This window comes from Suricata suricatta, chromosome 3 (genome assembly GCF_006229205.1).
Source record: "Suricata suricatta isolate VVHF042 chromosome 3, meerkat_22Aug2017_6uvM2_HiC, whole genome shotgun sequence".
NCBI lineage: Eukaryota > Metazoa > Chordata > Mammalia > Carnivora > Herpestidae > Suricata > Suricata suricatta.
In genome coordinates this window covers 27,719,017-27,732,651 of record NC_043702.1, presented here as the reverse complement: position 1 = coordinate 27,732,651, position 13,635 = coordinate 27,719,017, and the positions used below count along the sequence as shown (strand labels likewise).

Sequence of the window (13,635 nt, the reverse complement as noted above, 5' to 3'; positions counted from 1 at the left end):
CCTAGCTCCACCCCAAACTGTAACACACAAGGAAACATAATAACACATAAGGACCAGAGAGGTCGGAACATTTGATGATAAACACAAAACAGTGGGTACCTGTGGTAGAGCCAAAATGGTAGGATTATGTTGCAGACTAAGATGATGTTAAATAGAAATAAATTAAGTGATATTAAAGCAAAAATCCTCGGCATGTCTTTGGTGCAGGTATACTAAATTCACCTGAACACAAATTACCATCTAGTTAAACACAACACTACTGAGAAATGGGGAAGGATATATGTACAGGGAGGCTGTGCAAAACAGTACCTAAGTCATCGGAGAATCAGGGAGTTAAATCTGTAGTTAAATATGTCACAATGGTCCTGGATCAGCAGCAAATGGAGCTCCTGACTTCCATTTTCCAGGCAGAAAAAGTGGGGTACTTAGAATCCTTACATCTTGTTTTTAAAATATATATTTTTTAAAGTTACATGTTCAAAGTTCCTTCCAGATACTTCTCAAAGAGCAATATAAGAAAAATCCTTTCCATTCCTGGTATGGGTTAATGTATATTTTTACCAAATTGGATAAAAGTAGGACGTTTTAAAATGTTTATTTATTTTGAGAGAGAGACAGAGAGAGTAAGCAGGGGAGGGGCAGAGGAAGGGAGAGAGAGAATCCCAAGCAGGCTCCACGCTGTCAGTACATAGGCCCACGTGGAGCTGAATCTTACAGCCATGAGATCATGACCTGAACAAAAACCAAGAGTCAGATGCTTAACCAACTGAGTCACCCAGGCACTCCAATTTAGGACTTTTTTTGAAGTGAAATTCCAGGAAAAATATCTCACTGATATATTAAGTGGTATCAAGTCTTCCCAGGAAATCTATGAAGTGGGGAGAAGGATGAGAACATTTTCTCTTGAGACAGCTGGAAGCAGACTAGACAAGGAACTAGAAATGTTCTTTCAAAGAGGCCCCACCTTCCCCCCGCACCAATGGGACCTTCCTTCTCAGGCTTCTCTGTAGCTAGAAAACACAAATGTACACACTCCACTGAAGGAGGGAAGGCAGTCTGCACACGGGGCTGGCATCTCTGAAATGAATCTCTCCATAGGTGCTGGGCTAAACCTTCAATATGAGGAAATACTCTTGGAGTTTTATAGCAGAATGCACATGATTCTTCCCCCTCCCCCATAAAACTCCCAACATGAACAACCACATCAAATTATTGCTTTTCAGAGGCCCATTCAAAAACGCCCTACTTTATCACAGAAAGAATATTCCTTGTGTATGTGAGTGCTTCCATTATGTCTTATTTGAAGGAGGAAAATGAAATAAAAATCCTATCTGAGATATTTATAGATCTCATAAAACCTGATTCACTCTCATAAGCGTCTGTAAGCTCAGTCATCAGGTAAGGCAGAAATGGCAGGTGTAGCAACCAGCACTGTATTATGTTATATATGCCTAATTCTGGCTCTTAAAACATAACCATATGCTGGGAAAACTTAAGAGAAGTCAGTCCCAAGGAAGACTGGAGAGAAAGAAGGCGGATGGCTTCGACACATGCATGAGCCGGCCCACACGTCATGTAGGCCCACTGTCAGGGGGGCTCAGTATTGCCAGTCCTTCCCCAGGTCTAAGTACAAGTGACTTCACAAGAGCTTCCCCTGTGGGATGGATAAAGGAATACCATGCCCAATGCCCAGACCTCTCGCTTGCCCTGCCTTCCATCATTCACCTTCTCTCAGCCACTCCAGTGATACCATTTAGAGAAAGGAGCATTGTGCCACTCTGCACTGTTATTGGGGAGAGAAAGGAGAGTTGAAAATGGAGAAGGAACAAGAATTTGTTAAGTGGGTGCTACATGCCAGCCCCTGGGCAAGGGAGGCAACATGCCTGCCCTTATGTGGTCATTATTAACTCAGAGACACTGAGTGGCTCAAGGTTTCAGCTCTGCCTAATTCCAAAACCTCCTTGCAATTTGACTACCACCAAACACTGCAACATAAAGGAGATCTAACAAGATCCAGTCCTTTTTAGAGATGATAAAACCAGGCTCCAGAAAGAAGCCAGACCAGAGAATTATTCAAATCTATACAGGTCTATTGGTTGCCAGGCCATGATCTTTAGTTTCTGCCCTCGTGTCTCTTGTCTAACCAAGAGTCAGCCTAAGTGTTCAAATTTCAGAGTGCTGGGCAGACGGCCTGAGTTTAGATCCTGGCTCAGTCACTTCCAAGTGACATTTAATACCTCCAACCTCAATGTCTCCATCTGTAAAATGGAGATACACAGACTCTGTATCTCACAGGGTTGGGAGGATTAAATGAAATGCCGCAGCAAAGGTGCTCCAATGAGGTCATCTGCAGGAATGCAGATATTAGATATATATTAGATATTATTATATTGCTTATTATGACGATAAGAAGAGTCACCAAGCAGAAAGAGAGAGGAAGAAAGTGTGTTCTACCACTGGTTTTGCAACTCATCTAGTTTGCAGCCACGAGAAGAACACTTGCTTCATCTTCCTCTCCTTCGACTTTGCTCGCTCTGAATGGGAAATTCTGTAATCTCTGCCTGTTCCTTAGTCACAGAAGAAATGTGCTAACGACAGGAAACCATCAGCAAAACACCCTGATACCTTCTGAACAAACGTTTAATACAGGTGTGTGTTAGGCTCTCATAAGCAATAACAAAATCCCCAATACACAGGAAAAGATCTCTTGGTCCATACTGACAAAAAGCAAGAACCTTGATCTAGAGAGGCAAATGTACAGGTGAGGGCTGAACAATCTTAGAACAGGAGTGAAGTCAGCAACTCTATTTGACCCTGAGCAGCATCTCAGGTGGCTCATGGGAGAATCAGCTCCACACAGGGCCTCTTTGCAGAAGACATCTTCTTTCACCACAGGCAGGGACTGTGCTCTATGATCAGGGTCTATAGTGGCCACAAAAACAAACACCAATAGCTCAAAAGGTACGGGATGGGGGCAATCTATTTCCACTCCTTTGTACCCTGACAACTGTGCCGCCTCTCCAAAAATAAGAGCCAGCACCGGGAGCGCTCCCTGGCATCCCTGCTACCTGAGCTCCGGAAGGTGAGCCCGTAGAGCGGGGTCAGGAACGGGCAGGCACTCCCTTCCACAGCAACTGCTCCACAGCTAATTGCCGTTTTCACAGCTGGGTTGAGCTTTCCAAAAGGCATCCTTCAACCCTAAGCTCTGAGCGCCTCTCATGATGTTCTTTCTTGCCAACCGGACCCCCATCAAAGGCAGTTTATAGATAAAAGGATGTAGCTACAGTACATACATTTTTGCAAACATCACAGTGTGAAGTAGAGGCACTTTTAAGGCTTCTTTGTGAAGATCACCACATGCCACGGTCATTACCACAAAAGCTAAGCCTTCCACGGACAAGGAGGCAGCCTCCTTGCCTGGATGTCCTCAGTGGCAGTTTTCCACAGTTTATTTTTGCTCCTCTTACTAGAAACATGGGTCCTTTGAAATCCTTTATAAACAGAGTCTACTTCCAAACAGTAAGGTCCTTAAGAAATATGGAGAGCTGCTTCCTAATGTCTATCTGGCATCTCCAACAGATGTTCATGCATGCATCCATCCCTGTAAAACCACAGAGCAGGCTGAGGTAAGTGGAAAATCATGGTCGAGAGCCTGCCGAGAATGAATTATTTGAAGCTCGGCATGGCTGCAGTTGAATGCCCAACACCACAAAGGTACCAGAAACGGACTTTGACCAGGTTAAGTAAACCTGTAGAGGGTCACAGGAATGTGAGCCAAATGGGAATGCACTTGACACTTTAAGATGACGGAAAGCAAAACAAAAAGGATGAAACAAGGCTTGAGCAGTTGCTATGAACCGGTGAGCTGGACGAAGTACATCCTCCAGCACTGTCCTGCTTTTTACTAAACCTCTGTCACACTTAGACACCAAGGTACACAAGGAATCAGGTATTTCCATATAAGCAGCAGGCACCGACAACTCAGATATGCCTGATATTAACTCTCTAAAGCTTAATGGCCCAAAGGCTTGGCTACATGTTGGAATCACCTGGAAGTTTAAAAACAAAACAAAACACTGATGCCTGGCTTCCACTCAAAGGGATACTGGCTTAACTGGTTTGGGGGGCAGCCATGATTGAGACCGCTGCTGCAGACATAGTCGAATCTTAACTCCTTGTCATATAGCAAGCCCTACCTATCTACTGAATGCCTACTGTGTGCAAGGCTCTCTAGGAGCCTGAAAAGTTACATATTAAAAGTTTATTATCAGGGTATCCAGGTGACTCAGTCAGTTAAGACTCCAACTCTTGGTTTTGGCTCAGGTCATGATCTCATTTTTCATGAGTTCGAGCTCCACTTCAGGCTCTGCGCGGACAGTGGGGAGCCTGCTTGGGATTCTCTCTTTCTCTCCCTCTCTCTACCCCTACCACACTCTCTCCTCTCTTCTCTCTCTCTCTCTCTCTCTCTCTCTCTCTCAAAATAAATAAATAAACCTTAGAAAAAAGTTTACTATCAAAATTATAACCAAGGCATCAACTCTGCTCTAAATCATAGCAGCTCACTGGAAAAATAAGTCAACAGGAAAAAAGGAAAAGAATAAAAAAAAAAAAAAAGAAAGGAAAGCTGTACTCCAAGGCATAACTAAAAAGCATCATGAAAAATTAAAAAGTTCTACACAAGCGTGTACAAATAGTAGCAATTATTATCAGCCAAGGGAAGGGAAAGAAGCATCCTGGAAGATGTGGCAACCACTTGAAACTTGAAGGATGGGTAGAATTTGGACAAACAGAATCAGAGGGGAAGAGGGAGGAAGAAGGAAAAAGCTAATGGAAATGACAGAAATAAAGCCAAAAGCAGGAAAGGCACAGTCATCCAGCTTGGATGGCATTTACTGCACATGAAAGGGGGTAACGTGACTATTACTCAGGCCAGTTATTGGAATATCTTAGAATATCCTGATTCTCAGAGGTTTGGCCTCATTCTAAGTGCAATAGGGAGCCACTGACAGCTTCAAAACACGGTGGTGGAGGTAGAAAGTCAGTCCAGGCGAGGTGCTAGGGGCTGTCCTTGGGCATTGGTAAAGGGAGCAGGAAGTTGAAGACCAGGGTGTAGGATGTCAGGGGCCAAATCAGTGAGATTTCCACCTGATTGGATTCAAAGGAAGAGATGAGCCAAAGATGACTAGAGCTTCAAACCCAGACCACAAAAAAGGTCATCTCAAAAAAAGAAACATGGCAGCCAGGAAGAGGGGAAAGAAGTTGCTGAGTTCAAGCGTTGGAACAAATTCAGTGGGGTGATTCTGGGACAGCCCCAAAGGCCTTTATTGTCAGTCCCACGGTTTCAATCCAAAGTGGGGCCCGAAATTCAGAAACACATCTGGAGTTGGAGATGCAGGTGACAGCTTTGAGGAAAGAAAGAAGTCCCCTTTGGAGAGGAACCTGAAGTTTCTAAGATCAGTGAGATGCATTCTCACAGATGCATATCCCAAGATTGGAATCTTATATCCCAATCTTGTATCCCAAGATTACAGGCAAGGGGGCAAAGATCAGCCCTATGTTTCCTTTGCTCAGGATGGCCACTGTGGAATTAAGCCTGCTTCATCCACCAGCCCTGAAAGGACATTCTGAAAGGTTACAGAACTTGACTTTCTTCCCAACTGCTTATCCCAATATGGAGTATTTTGTTGTTGTTGTTGTTGTTGTTTAAATCTGTAGAATATGACAACCTCATTGCCCATTCAACCTGCTCTAGAAATTTAAAAACACTTCAAAAATTGTTTCCTGAATTGGGATATGATTGCTGTTACAGTTTTGTTCAGCCCTTTTGTTGGCCTGGTGTCAGTGACAAAGCCATTGAACATTTGATCCTTTCGAAATAATACCCCAGTTCTATGGTCCATCCAACTCCCTACTGTCCACATCCTGCACCTTCTTTACTCCCACGCTCCGTGTTATCATTTAAGTGACAAAACCACACTTATAAGAGGGGGCTTTTGGCTTTTGTTCGCTCTCTTCAGGGCAGTGTGTATTTTCCAGATTAGCACACGTTATTAAAAGTGGAAAGGGGATTAAATCATACATATAAGCCTTAGCCAAGAAAACCAAGAGCTTGGTTTAGGTCCCAGATAATTCCAAAGTTCCACGTACTAGCACTGTTCAAAGTAAAAAGGGCATGTTCTTGTTCCCTTTAAGGGGAGAGGGAAAGAGAGAGGAGGAAAGAATGAGAAGTGACTCACAGTACATTCAGACAGTGTAACAAAAAGCAAGCACACTGATGTGGGCATCCATCAGGGTCCTGAGCCCTGCAACCACCATCAGTGTTGACCATAGTGTATGACCTTGGAGGGTTCAATGTTTCATCTTCTCTAACAACCACTTGGTCCAACACTAGAGTCTCAGAACTGAAGCAACCAAGACCCTTTTCAGGATTTGAAATGCCAAGGTTCTATGTTCCTAGGTTTGGTACATTCCTAGGGCCTGACTTTCAATATGACCCTCAGGGAATGTCAATAAACCCATATTCAGAAATAGATATTGCATGTGGCTCTACATTAATTATTTTAATTACCTCTAATCGTTTCCAAATGACACAGACGTGGATGCTGTTTCCTGGCCATTCCGGACATGTGTATTCACACTGTATACTCATCTGCCGTACAAAGGCCACCAGCCCCAACATGCCATTAGCAAAAAGAGCAACAGAATGTAGTAAGCCTAAGCACATGTCATAAACAAGGTATCAAGTGGGGAGATACAGATAGGCATAGGGCAATGCTCAAAAACTCACAGGACAACATTTCTTTTTTTGGCAGTTATGTTCTGATTCTGTATTACTTAGTTTTGAACATGCTGACTCTCCCCTACTGGAATCGAGCTTAGAGGGATGATACGTAGTAAAAATACCTACAGTGTAACCTTCACTCATAAGCTTATATCCAAGTTGACTCTGCATCACCCAAAGAGTCTTTTTGCATGTAACCAGAATTAAGGACTCAAGCATTCACTGTGAAATATTTTCCATATTTTAATATAAACAAAAAACTTTGCAAGGTGTGACCGACTGCATCCACCAGCACAATCAGGAACGGTATCACCATGAAATCAGAAGTCACCCACACCTCAAGCAGGCTCACACTGGACCCCTAACCAAGGCTGCTGCCGACCGCGGACTGTAATATCCACATGCTGACGCATGCAGTGGTGAGGACAGCTAGAAGCAGCTCGAATACTGGAGAAATGGACACAACACACTTAGCAGGACGCTTAGCAAGTTCTCCGGCACACCAAAATACCAAGTGAGAAAAACAAAAAGGACTCAAGACAGTAGAAATAATCCTCCAAATCAGCAGCAACAGATAAAGGCAAAGAAGAGGAAGGGACAAGATCATGACCATTTTTAGGTGAAAGTATGCCCTGGTAAAGGCAATGCTTCATTTACTTGGGGAACTCTTACACTAAATTGAAAAAGGATGGTTTCTCGGGTGGATGTTCTAGGGCGAGCACATGACATAACAGGGTGGAGGGGCGTTTCTTAACTTGCCCACGTTACATGGAATGTTAATGATTAGGTTCTGCCAACTGTTCCATCACTGTACTTGTTAAGATTGGGCAGCTTGGGTTAAAATGATTCTACTTGTTTATGCTAAGTAAGCACTCAGATGATCCAGGAAAACAAAGGGATTTCTTTGCAGAGACTACATCTCCACCCCTCACTCCTCAGGCACCAACCACTCAGGTTAAATTGGGGAGCTGTCCTAAATTTTCAGCAAATCCTAATTCCAACATACATGCTAACCGATGTGCGGAGTGAACAGAATCACAGTTTCCGCATTCGCTCGTCACGGGGGTCCAGCACAGGTGATAAAGAACCCCTCGCACACTACTACAAACTGCAGAGATAGGGGGCGTCAGCCATTCAATCAGCATGAGCCAGTTGGGGCTGGCCAGAGTAAACCGTATTCTCCTTTGCCCAATGGGCACAGAGTGATTACAGAAGACTGCAATGCCTTCTCGGACTCAAGAAGTTGAAATACAGGAATTCTCTGAAGGGAGAAGAATCTGAAGATTTTTAAGAGCGGCTACTAAAAGCCCCATTAGGACCCTCTCTAAACTATTCCCATTGAAGTGGAGAGGCAAATAGCCCCCACCAGCATGGCATTTATGTTTAAAATGGGCTGGAAGGGAGGAAGAGCCCACATGAACACTGAAGGTCTCTGATACCCATACATAAATCATTTCAGGGGGAGGCTGTCACAGTGCATCTTCTGCTCTGCCCTTGAAATGGATTGGACCCCAACATCACATTCTCCTCGGGGGTGGGGGGAGTTGCATGGAGAACAAAGAAGTCACCACTTCCTTTATGCCCCCACGAAAGACAGATGTAGTGAGAATGGCTGCAGTGTAACATCCCCTCTCTTTATCATACCAAACTGCGAACAGGTAGACCGAAATCCACACAAAGATGTATCCATTAAAAAGAACATGGAAAGCATCTATTAAAGAAAGGCTAAGTGTGTGATTGATGGCATACACATGTGCTTTCATTCGTAAAGCGACATTTATTTAGTGACTGCATCCTTATGAAGAAAATCTGAATTATGGGTCAGTTTTATTTTCCATCTCCCAAGTCACTATTTCAAATTAAAAAAAAAGATTTATGGTAACTAAAGAGCACACAAATAACATACTAAAAGGAAAAAAAGCCAGCTATTTTATCCTTTCAGTGTGGTTAGCTAGGCTCCTTTGTGTCTACAAATTTCCCTGGGTGGTGCTGTTGCCAAGAAATTCTAATTCATGACAAGGTTTTCTGCAAATTGGGGACAGAGGCAAACCTACAGATGCAGGGACCCTACAGTTTGCTTTGTCTTTCCGGCTGAGACGGCACCTGGCGGCTCAGGCCTGTAGAAGGCAGTGCACAGGCAAGATCACCATAAAGAAGAAGCAGCAATGTAGCTCAGAGAACAAATCCCATCCCTGGTATCATGAGGCTGTTCTTGGAAGGCAACCATTTTTGTAGGTTGCCCCTAGAGATGCCTCATATCAAAGGCCCTCATATCAAAAGCGTTACAGGGTGCCTGAAACCAAGATGAAATTGCAGTGTTATGGGGACACTTTAGTTCTTACGGTAGCCAAGTATGCCATTAGTTTAAAACAATGGGGGAATGTGGGGGGAGGAGGGAGGAATGTTCTATGATTTATTTATTTGTTTCCAGTAGCAGTGGAAAATTTTCTCGGAGCAAAAAGGAGGCCTGAAACTGACCCCATCTGCCAATTATGAATCAGCATTAATGACAAGCATAATTCCATAAGAGTTTCCAAGCACACATGCCATGCTCCTCAATGACACGAAGCAAAGCTAAGTGCAAATAAGAACTCAGAACTTCATTAGTTGACCTGCACTCCTGAAAGAGAAGACTGGGTATAGAAAATATATGTAAATTCTCAAAGTCTTTGTGGCTTCTTGAAGAAAAATAACCAAAAGCATCATATCAAATCCTTTTTATTTTCCAAGTCAGCAGCGGGTCCAGAAAAATCATGATTTCTACTGGCAACAAACCTCATGAATGTGTTTCCCTCTACCCATCATCAAGTGGTACCCTATAAGCTACTCCAGCTTCCGTCCTACCTTTGACTTCTTCCTACTTTTGCTCAGACAGCTCTTGGAAAACGTCCTTCAAGTTTCCAAAGAACTTAAGGCTCGGAGCCTTAAGAGTTGTGCGTCAGCTGAATTCCATAAGATAATGGACCACATAAGCACAGTGCAATTTACAGTTATATGACAGGCAGAGATGATATTACTCGGGCCAAGCGCTTAAGTATGCAGTCAGAGCCCGGGAATGGGGAGCTGTTAGTGCAGGATGTCCATATGGACTTTAAAATTACACCTGCAATGATTTTTCAGAGTTGGAGCTGTATGTTGCTAAAGACATCAGTGCCCGAAAGCCCAGTGTCAAAATGATGACCCCTGTGACAGGAGGACCATACCAAGCTCACTGACTGTTAAGCAGGACAATGATCCCTGACCCCGGTTTAAAGTAAAATCCCCAAATAGTCCATCCGTAATTTTCGAACGCACAGCTGTTCTTGGGTTTGCCATCCCAGCCACTCTTTCTCTACAAACCAAATCCGATTATTAGAATTTCTGTATTTCGCTCGTCTCCAGGCCAGGTACACTGTTCACTTGCAGAGAACATCTAATAATTGCTCCTCATTTGACCTCTAAAATCTGATTACCCCAGAGCATCAGGAAACTTCCTCCTGCCTGGGGTTCTTTGTAGCAACCTTCTTAAGCCATTTGGAGCAAAGGAGTCTCAAAATTTCACCATCTGATGGTTGATTTGGCTCCAACAGTTGCATATAACCACCCCCCTTTCCTTACACATAGAAGCAGCAAGGGGTGGGGGAGGGGAGGGCCAAGGAGAGAGAGGAAGGGAGAGATGGAGGTTGGAGGTTTTGTCATCAGCATGAACTTAGAGTCATAGTAACCTTTAAAGAGAGCAGTTGTGACTATAGAGACCGGAGCAGAAAGCTCCTTGGAGTGATATCTTATTTAGAAGTGCTTCCCCACATTATGTTTCAGTATGAACTATAAGCACGCTTCTCAAACAGCTTGGCAAAGGGTTTTTAGGTAAGAGTAGTTGCCAGTTGCAGAGGATTAAAGCAAGAAGTAAGGAGGGAAGTGTGTGGGGGGGGGGGGAGGTGATATTCCTTGGCCTGCAGCAGAAACTAAGCTAGAGGTTCCTTGAAGGAGGTGCATGAAGAGGGGTAGAGGGAGGAGGGGAAAGGAAAAGCAGACAAGGCTCCTGAGGAAACAATAGATCTAATACATCCCCGAATTATTGAACCAGGGATGTTTCTTTACACACCTCGACTTTCTCCTGGACGTTCTAAGCAGATCTAGAAAAGCAGGTTTCCTCTGGAGAGGCCTTCCCCCAAAGCAGGCTTTACTACTGTGAAAACTTGAACCAAAACAAAGTTGTGTGATTCATCAGGAGGGAACGCTGTAACAAATAAAGCCAACTTTCTTCCCTCCAACACTGCTGAACAGTTAGTCACAAACAAGGGCTGCCTTGGGCAGGCTGACTAAATCAACAGATTCCCTTCCCTAACCTGTCTAGACAGCTGTTAATAGGCAACCGGTTTGACACCAGTGGGCTGACAATGTGAAATGAAGGCTTATTTCAGAAAATGAAATTCTGGCAACATGTTGGCGTAATTAGCATGTGAAATAAAAGGAGGAAAGATCTAGTGAGACCCTTCAGGAGACAGTCTCCTTAAGGATGGGGGAACGGATGCACTGAAGAAATGCCTTGCGCTAAAAATGTGTGAACTATGTGTGCACTCAGAGACAAAGTCGAGCATCCCTGGGCAGCAACGAATGTGTGGACACACAGACACGGGTGGGGGGGCAGTACCTGGAGGAAAACTCACAGCCTCTCATCAAGGGGGAAGAGCAACTAGTAACAAAGGTACAGTCAGAGGATCAGCTTTGCCCCTCTTCACCCTACACCGAAAGCCAAACCTCACTGGCTAAAGCGGCAACTGTTACATCCCAGCCTCAAGCTGGCATATCCCACTCTGGATCCTGGCAGAAGAAATTCAGCCGTTCATTAGCCCTAACAAGCTGCTGTCATGGAGCGAAGTTACATGAGTAGCCACACACCAAGCCTCTCTTGGTCCTCCCCAAGGGCAGGCTGGTTTCTCCAAGGCGGACTGTGCAAGTTCCCACGTCCGATGTGCAAATCCAGACTGTGTTCGTGGACGTTCCATGGTGCTCACTGTAGTATTTTTAAAGACTATCCAAACCGCCCCCCGCCCCGCGCCCTCCCACCCACCCTCTTTCCTGCAGAGTGTCCCTTAGGCAGCTCCTAATCCTCGCTGAGAAACCCACTGTTTCCGCAGCAGATCTAAGCACTTTCCACTGACCAGCACTTTCTTTATTCCACTTCACAAAGCCCAGTGAACTTGTCACCAGACTCACTTTGCCCTCAGTGGAACGCCTAGCCAACTGGGCATCCGTGCCCTTCAGCATCATAGGAGTTTCTTAACTAGTCCTCTAAGACAAAGTCAAGAGGCGTGGAGGCACACACCACCCTTTGTCAGAGGCTGTGCTGTCTAACTAGGGAGGGACCCCAAACAAAAAAAGAGAAACAAGGACACATAGAGGCATTGCACTGGGAAACCTACAATGCATGGTCAGCGTTAGATAGATACATCTTCCCATCCTCCTCCTAGATATCCTTTAATATCTTTTGTCACTGGGCTCCTCTCCCCGCTGCCCACCTTCTCATCTCAAAATCAAGTTTCTCTCTTGTCCTGACACTCGCTAATTACTGGGAAAACACTCCGCTGGGCTTCTACCTCCTGACCCCCATCTGATGATCCTCAGCACCAGTTGAAAGAACTGAACCCGATTTAAGGTACCAAGTAAGCAGAGCTCGAGCATGTAGGGACGCGGTATCCGGGCACTAATAGCTCATAAAGCCCCAAACCACCTTTCCACCCGGTTCCTCCGAACCCCAGAAGTTACGCAGGTCTGTGCTGGGGACAGTGAGCCCGACAACGTGTGCACAAGGATGTGTGTTGGTGACTGAAAAGCAGGCAGCTCAGACCGGCTGCTCAGCTCAGCACGCTAAGGGGTTAGAGGGTGGGTGGAGAGGTAAGCGCAGATGACTGCTTTCGAAAACATTTTAAACAACAAACAGCCAAAAAAAGGGTGGGGGGAATAAAACAAACAAACAAAAAATTCAACCCCAAGCCCACACCAACGCAGCCCCTGCGCCTCCGCCGCCACCACACGATTTACACAAGTAATTTAAATCATTCACCTGCTGCCAGGTCTCCTCCAGGGATGGCAAAGCTGAGAAGTAGCCGGTGTCGTGGACAAGTTGTAGCTCCTGGAATATACTATAACTAGCCAACACGTCCATGCTGCTGCTGCCGGGCAAAACGGGAGGAGAAACCCTCCCCCGAACACAGTTGGGTCTGTTTGTTTGTCAGTCTGTCTGGCTCACCCCCCAAGAAGGCAGACATCCAGTGGCCCTTTTGTTTTGTTTTGTTTCAGTCAACTAAAAAGGAAAAAAAAAATCAATGCAGGAGAGAGGAAGAGAGGAGGTGAGAGAGGAGAGAGTGAGTGGGGTGGATGGAGAGAGGCATCCAGCATGTACAAGTGCAGACCGCTGCCAGGAAAAGGGGACTTCTCCACGGGAGTAACAATTCCCTTCCAGGGCTCTAATCACTCCAGCTCGTGGATCAGGAAGGGGGATGCAAACTCACTGACACGAAGCTGCCATCTATTTCTGCAGCGCTGTTCGCTCCTAATGCAATCTTTGCTCTTTATTTTGGGAGGTTGCATTTTTTTTTCTCGCGATCGCTTCTCTCCCCCCCTTTCCTTTCCCTCCCCACCCCCCACCCCATCCTTGCTAGTTTGTAGTCTCTCCCCCCTCCTTTTCTCCTCCTCCTGCTCTTCCCCCTCCCCAAACTCCCCCCCTCCGCACGGCTCTCCGCGCAGCCGTGGGATCTCGGAGGAGGGCGTCCATTAGGCCGCGTGTGACCATGTAAGGTAAACAGGGGGCTCATGAAGTCACTGAGGACCAATGGGCCGCGCGGAGAAGGGTCTGGGGCGGGGTTTGGCTC

At 45.4% G+C, this 13,635-nt stretch overlaps 1 protein-coding gene across 2 annotated transcripts in view; it reads right to left on the bottom strand.

Annotated features, from left to right (window-relative positions):
• The window catches only part of KLF7 (Kruppel like factor 7), an 86,228-nt gene that overhangs the window by 71,702 nt on the left and 891 nt on the right, over positions 1-13,635 (bottom strand). The window contains exons 1-2 of one of the 2 annotated variants that reach the window (XM_029933970.1): positions 13,276-13,320; positions 12,828-13,067 (exon numbers count right to left, since the gene is read on the bottom strand). In XM_029933970.1, the coding sequence (XP_029789830.1) occupies positions 12,828-12,929 (102 nt within the window). In that variant the 5' untranslated portion in view covers positions 12,930-13,067; positions 13,276-13,320. Of the gene's footprint in view, positions 1-12,827; positions 13,068-13,275; positions 13,321-13,635 lie in introns of those variants that run through there. The other variant, XM_029933971.1, reaches the window with a different exon arrangement.